The following is a 7,720-nucleotide window of genomic DNA, read 5'->3' on the forward strand; positions in this document are numbered from 1 at the left end:
ATAAAAATTAATAGGGAAGCGGACAACTCATGGGTGAGTGAGTGAGTTTAGCAATATCACAGCAATATCACGGCGGGGGACACCTGAAATGGGCTTCGCACATTGTACCGATGTGGGGAATCGAACCCAGGTCATCGGCGTGACGAGCGAACGCTTTAACCACTAGGCTACCCCAACGCCCCGGACAACTCATGATAATCTGCAGAAAACCTCAATGAATCTACGCACTGAATATTTAGTTACTGTGTGCATGTGGCACAAATGTGTTTTCGTGAACATAGATATTTCGCGATGTAGATTTTTACTTATAGGTGTGTATAGGTTACTTGAAATACGTACAATAAGTGTCATGCCTGATTCACTTCGATCCTTCGTTTCAGGCATATCAACCAGTAGTAACAATACTTTGGTAACATTTGGAGAAATGGGGGTTTTGGGGGTTTTGTTTTTTTTTTTTTTTGTACATGTGTGTGTGTGTGTGGGGGGGAATTTATATTTCGATAATAGGTGACGTCACACGAATAAATAGAGCTTTGTGCAATATTATAGGATTATGTATTTTCATTAATGCATACATAGGACGTGTTTTTAAACATGACCTCTATTTGAGAGGAATGTGACATTCCCTAGACGAATATGGCAAACAAGTCCCAGTTCAGGATCCTGCATATACCCTGTATCATATTGATAGATACCGTGTGTTCATGACAAACGTGAATGGTCAGACAACCGTTGTAATGTAGCTTTAACAGCTGTAACGTTAAAATCAATGTAAGAGTAAAGGATAGTGGTTAAAGAAATAGGTTTGTTGCCCAACACGGGTACAATATGTCTGATGGGGCGGTGGGGTAGCCTAATAGCTAAAGCGTTCGCTCGTCACGCCTAAGACCTGGGTTCGATTCCCCACATGGGTACAATGTATGGAGCCCATTTCTGGTGTCCCCCGCCGTGATATTGCTGAAATATTGCTAAAAGCGGCGTAAAACCATACTCACTCAGTCCAATATGTCTGCGACGTGATATCCCTGCGATATTCTTTGATTGTCGCACAATCGCACACCCCCACCCCACCCCCCTCACGTACAGCTAAACGGAGTGCTTGACCACGCCTACCATTACTGGTGCCAGTCGTGTGGTCAGTCTTTGGTCCGTCTCTCATCGTGTCCACCATTCCAAACCAGGTCTTGGTCCTGGTCTTCCCACGTGACCACTTCATTGCGTCAAACATGGAGGTGTTGGACTGAACCTCCCAGTTACACAGATCCTGCTCGAAGTTACAGTCAACAGGCATATCTGAAACATGATTCATGCATTATAAGTGCAGCTGGTGCCAGCTTTCAAAGACCGACAACTGCAACGAGATTAATGGATATCTAGCTTAGGATGATGTTACGTGTAGAAGAAGAAAGGCAACAGATCATCATCACCATCAGCAGCAGATTTATCAGAGGCCTTATACTGGGATATAAGATTATATTTGAAGTTGAGGGCCAAGTTAATAGCCCTAAATCCTATTCACTCTCATGTTTCAATTAATTATCAGAAATACAAAATTATTTATATCCAATATTCAACATATATAGTTACTGTGCCAGGATGATTACCAACATTCAAATGGTTAAGATGATAAGCCACATTTATCAGACGAGCGGTTCTTTCAAACACTGTCTTATCGATCTGTTTGTATATTTTGAATGGTTTTGGGGAGCTTTAGTTTTGTTCTTTGTTTTCTGTTTTGTGTTGTTTTTTATTTGTTGTTTGTTGTTGTTGCTTGGGATTTTTGCTTGGTTTGTTGTTTTTTTCGCTGTTTTTTTTGTTCCTTTTTTTGGAGGGGTGTGTGGGTGTATGTCTGTGTCTCTGTGTGTGTGTCTGTGTGTGTTGTAGTTTTTTGGGGGGCGAGGTGTGTCCTCTGGTCGCTGGGTGTTTGGCTTTTTATAATGTTTTCTTTGTTGTTTGATTATTGCTTTGAGGCCTGTTTTCCTTTTACCCCTGTCGAGATTCTAAGCATTCTGATGATATGAGTTGATATAACATAATGGAACCAGATACTCACTACACTCGATCCCCTTGATGTCGTCCAGGGCGTATCCCACTGTCCAGTAGGCGTCGTCTGGCTCAGTCACTTCAATGGCGATCTGAAACACAGTCACCAATAAGGAAACATTGTCACAAGACCGGGGAAAAGTAATTACGTGTATTTGTAAACCGTATTTCCGCTGGCTCATGAATGTGATACCTGATTGTTGAGACGAAAACATGTTGGGTGATAGATAAGCACTGAAATGAGTCGAATATATTTTGTTGTCACAGACAGAGTAGTCATTCTTCTCCTAATGTTCTGCTGTGATCTTTTATCAAGTAATATTGCTTTGTAATATTTCTAACGCCTATGCTAATTATATATCGAACGATAGGACTTACAATATTTTCACTTATGCACCTCCAAGTGCAAAAACATATTTAAGTCAATTCTTAAATAGCTATAGCATAAGCAATATCACACATTAAAACACATTAAGATTCAAAAGGCGCCAAGCTATTCTAGGGCCGAGACTATCAAACGCGACTATTCCTTAACACCGACCTACGATAGTCACAGCTGCAAGATCGTTTCCTTGAACGGAGATCAGAATTAAACTTCCATCAAGCAGTTACCTTTTCTTTGTTTTTTTTTGTTTGATTGATTTTTGTGTATTACGCGGCACCCAGCAATACCCCAGCTACATGGCGGCGGTTTGTAAAAAGCCTGGACCAGACAATCCACTGATCAACAGCATGAGCATCGATAAACGCAGCTGGGATACGATGACATCCGTCAACCAAGTCAGCGAGCCTGACCACCCGACCCCGTTAGTCGCCTCTTATGACGAGCGTGGGTTGCTGCAGACCAATTCTAACCCGGGTATTCACGGGTGGAAGCAGTTACCTGGTAATCGCCAAACTCTGTGTACTTCTCAATGTCTACAAGCATCCTGTTCCACGACCGGCCCTGGGAGCCATCCACTGACCACAGCTTGATCTTCTCGCCGTACTTGACCACATACATGGTCATCGTGTTGAGACTCTCCGACCCCATGTGGTAGAACATCTGGACATAACACAACCGTCCCGAGGAGGGAGGGGACAGGAGGGTGGTGTTGGTGTGGGGGTTGATGGGGCGCACGGCGTACATGAAGTGACCTGGGTTGAAACAGATAATAACATGATAATATTAAAGCATACTTGCGATGTGTGAAATACGCTCCTGACTGAATCTTGAGTTCCTTAGCTTCCTCTGTCAGCTACTTTATGTTGTTTCTCGGTTCCTGAAAATACATCATCTTCAGCCCTACTGGCTATTTTTATACTTCAGTGGGTTTGAAAAATATCTAGCTTGTCTTTCTGGCTAATGCTGACGCAAAACAAAACATTTCTTATACTGCATGTATGGACGGTTATTTATTATAGATTTAAATCATATGTCAAATTTTAACGCGATATACACACAGTCATGGGACATAAGTATTCGTCATTCGTTATTCGGTTGTCAAATTTTGCAGGTTGTTAGTAAATCATCTTGGTCACAGATACATAATTTCCATGTAATGTTCCTTCAAGTATTTGCAGCATTGTAGTTACATGAGCAACATATATACAACATTGTGTATTCTTTCCCCATAGACCGCCATGTTAAAAATTGTCATAACCATGACACGCATCAATCAAAGTGTGGCCATTCTTGAAATACTGAATGGAAAATAAAACGGAAATTATGTCTGTGCAGCTGAGATGATTCATGACACACCTGCAAAATATGAACAAGATCAAACGAAAAATAAATTCATGACAAGTTTTCTAGCTGTAGCAAATTAACCCCCACCCCCCTTTCAAAATTCCTGGATCCGCCCATGTTAACGATCATCATTCAGAGAGAAAATGTACTTCAGACTAATACATTCAGTTTGTAACAATCGTTCATGTAACATCTATAAACCATTCATCACATTCCTTCAACATTTGCGCGTTCTGTATACCCCGCTCATCACAAACCATCGCCAAAAGTAAGCGTATGGTTTTACGCCGCTTTTGCAATATTCCTGCCATATCACGACGGGGTACACCATTTCAAATGGCCATCACATTGTACCCCATCGGCGGGGTGGGGTGGGGGGATTCCTGGATCCGCCCATGTACCCATGTTGGGAGTCGTACCCGGGCCTTCGGCGTGACGAACGGACGCTTTAACCACGAGGCTACCCTACCGGCCCAATCGTCAAAATCGTTCATACATGTATGCAAAATTATGTAATTCTTACACTGCACAAACTACCTAGTTTATCTGTGAGCCAACTCTTAGTACACCATTTCAGTTAAATGAAAATGATGTTATTGGGTGGACGATTACATTTCATGTCAGGTAAAGAAAGTGGGAATAGTATGTCATATATATATTCAACTCCAGGAGTTAACTGTTTTATTTTCGGCTCATTTGTTGTTGTTGTGTTTTTAGAGGATCATACACACTAAGCACTGTCATCTCAGATCCATTCCTTACAAATAACGAATAACCCAACACCCCTGTAAGAATTAGACTCTCCCATCAAACGCTTTACCTGTACTGATAACATATGAAAGGTTATGGGCATGACTGACTGACTTAGTGAGGTTTTACTCAGCTTTTAGCAATATTCCAGTAACATCATGGCGAGGGACACTAAAAATGGGCTTCACACCTTGTACCATGTGGAGACTCAACCGGGTCTTCGGCGTGACGAGGGAACGTTTTAACCGTTAGGCCCCACCGCCCCGGATATGACTGAATTCCGGCTATTGCTACAGGTTGGACGTCAGGAAAATTGTAACACTACTTCGACAAATAGTGAGTGAGTGAGTTTGGTTTTACTCCACTTTTAGCAATACTCTAGCAATATCACGGCGGGGGGTGCCAGAAATGGGCTTCACACATTGTACCCATATGGGGAACCCGGATCGTCGGCGTGGCGAGCGATTGCATTACCCATTAGGCTACCCCACCGCCCCTCTTCAACAAATAACAGCAAATTAAATTCACAGTTTATTATCTCAGCATGATAAAATAAAATAAAATAAAATAAAATAAATTTTAAAAAATAAAATAAAATAAAATAAAATAAAATAAAATTTAATAAAATAAAATAAAATAAAATTTAAAAATAAATAAATAAAATAAAATAAAATAAAAATTAAAAAAAATAAAAATAAATAAATAAAATAAAATAAAATAAAATAAAATAAAATATAAAATTGCTGTTTTATTGCTGTTTTATTTCGCCAAGGAACTGGTAAAAGCAAGCATTGTAAGTCCTAACGATCATGGCCACTATCAGTAATCTGAATTATATATGTCTTATCTATCAAATGCTTGTTCTCATGGCGACACACGCACAACACGCATTCCCTGCACTACACAGTCCTCGGTGTGTGATCACATCCAGTTTTAGCTTAAATACGTGCGTCTATCTCAGATCATTCACGTGTCATTCTAGAAATATGCTCACAAGGCAGAACTTATTCTTAAACATCATATCTACTCTCTGTTCGCGTACCCAGTGACCTGGACGTATGTAGTTTTAAAGTACTGAAGTTCCATAAGTTAGTGCATCAGTAAACGAGTACGTGTATTTCAAACATTGATTATTGGACCAACGGGTGTTCTATTGTGGTTCAAATTTGTTTAGGTCACATGTTCTGGCGAGAGGCAGATAGTCATTTTCTCCATAAGGGTATTTCAGCACACTTTTACCCCTTGTCCACGCGAGGGATTGTAGGGTAGCCTAGTGGTTAAAGAGTTCGCTCGTCACGCCGAAGACCCGGGTTCGATTCCCCACTTGGGTACAATGTGTGAAGACCATTTCTGGTGTCCCCCGTCGTGATATTGCTGGAATTTTGCTAAAAGCGGCGTTAAACCAAACTCACTTACTTGTCCACGCGAAGAGGTATTTCTTTCAATGTTTCAATTCAATCTCGACTATCTGTTCTCACTTCAGCACGAGGATGTCAGCTGAACCCTGCAATATTTCATCATTTTCCAATACTCCCGTGACTTTTGGATGCTGAGATAGAAAGCTGTGTGAAAAATATGTGAAAAAAACTGTGATTTATCGCATCTAATTTGATTCAGTCCATTTGACAAAGGGGCGGCTGGGTAGTCTAGTGGTTAAAGTCTTTGCTTGTTACACGTAGGAACCAGGTTCGATTCTTGACATGGATGCAATGTATGAAGCCCATATCTGGTATCCCGCGTTGGAATGTTGCAAAAGCGTAAAACCATACTCAGTCATTACATTTTCGACAAACATCACCCGTGACCAAGTTAACTCACACTAACACACGATTTCAGCACTCACTCACTCACTCACTTATGCACCCACGCACCCACTCAAGAACCCATCCACTCACTCACTGACCTACTGACCCACGCACCCACTCACGTATTCACTCACTCATGCGAGTTAACCTTGAATAAGGATCGAGTGGTCTGTAGCGTGGGAAGTTATCATACTATCAATCACTGGTTGTAGCTATCTCGTCCAGATTTGATTATTTCAATCAATCAATCAATCAATCCCTACCATCAGCAGCTCCGGTGGTGTGGTCTCCATCAGGTCCAAATGCCAGCAGTTTAATGTCGTAGTACTTCTGTTTCTCCACGGCTTCTCCCCACCTCCACTGCATGACGTCAAACAGTCCAGGGGTGTGGTCCATCTCCACTGTGTACCCACACAGGGTCTCGTTCTCGAACGTGCAGTCCAGGCTGGACGCAGCTACACAACACCACAGACATAGATTTCACTTACACTGCACTTAAATGTAAATGTTTAACATTATGGAGGCCGGTGGTGGTCCTCATGATACCTTGTTTGAGCTTAATATACTTTTAAAAAGTGAATGGTCACCCGGTTCATTCATAATGCTTTATTAATGACATCATGACGCATGGGACCACCCTATTTTAAATTACCACGACATGTCATTATTTATTATTTTTTTATAATTGGATATTTATATAGCGCACATATGCATATGCATGTATTCCCTCGATCATTGGATGTCAATCTCAACGGCACATCGTATTATCAATCTCAACTCCCTGGGGATCATACAACTCTTGCTGCCACAAGGCGCTCCGAGTTATTGCGGCTTTCCCATCCTTACGAGGTACCCATTCACAGCTGGGTGGACTGGGACACATAGTCACAGTACTTTGTCAAAGTTTACTGCACGTTGCTGTACCCGCAACTAGGTGTATGCACGTATCCATGTGGCCACCATCTGGTCATATACCAAAGGATTCGTGGGTTCTTTTAAAAGCACAGGGTTGTGTACTGTACACTAAGGTTTGTGACAACACTGAAAGAGTCTGCACACAAAGCTGAATCAAAGGTTTTAACATCCGGTCACAGGTGGGCTCGATCCCGGCAACTCATTCCCGCTGGATCACTAACCTGGCGCTTTAGCCCACCTTGCCCCCGTTATCACGCCATGATAGAATAAAATGGTAATATAACACAATCGGGTGGTCCTTGAGGATGAACTTGTACAGTATGTCATTTTGTGGGAGCATGTTGAATTGATATCTTCTGTTATTAACTGCGCTGACTACACTTAACTGTAGGTAAACTGCCACTTGTATACTGTTGGCAAAGAAATGCTTTATGCCTAGTGTGCTTGTTGCGTCGTATTTGATTCGAACCCCAGCAAG

At 41.7% G+C, this 7,720-nt stretch overlaps 1 protein-coding gene across 1 annotated transcript in view; it reads right to left on the reverse strand.

Annotated features, from left to right (window-relative positions):
* LOC124284939 (neurogenic locus notch homolog protein 2-like) overlaps window positions 1-6,783 on the reverse strand; it is a 28,107-nt gene extending 21,324 nt beyond the window's left edge. The window contains exons 1-4 of the mRNA XM_046721071.1: window positions 6,591-6,783; window positions 2,927-3,180; window positions 2,054-2,135; window positions 1,114-1,293 (exon numbers count right to left, since the gene is read on the reverse strand). Of these exons, the coding sequence (XP_046577027.1) occupies window positions 1,114-1,293; window positions 2,054-2,135; window positions 2,927-3,180; window positions 6,591-6,723 (649 nt within the window). The 5' untranslated portion in view covers window positions 6,724-6,783. The remainder of the gene's footprint in view (window positions 1-1,113; window positions 1,294-2,053; window positions 2,136-2,926; window positions 3,181-6,590) is intronic.
* Between the last annotated feature and the right edge of the window lie 937 nt (window positions 6,784-7,720).

The sequence above is a fragment of the Haliotis rubra genome, unplaced genomic scaffold (genome assembly GCF_003918875.1).
Source record: "Haliotis rubra isolate DU_JTF1 unplaced genomic scaffold, ASM391887v1 Scf349, whole genome shotgun sequence".
Taxonomy (NCBI): Eukaryota; Metazoa; Mollusca; class Gastropoda; order Lepetellida; family Haliotidae; genus Haliotis; species Haliotis rubra.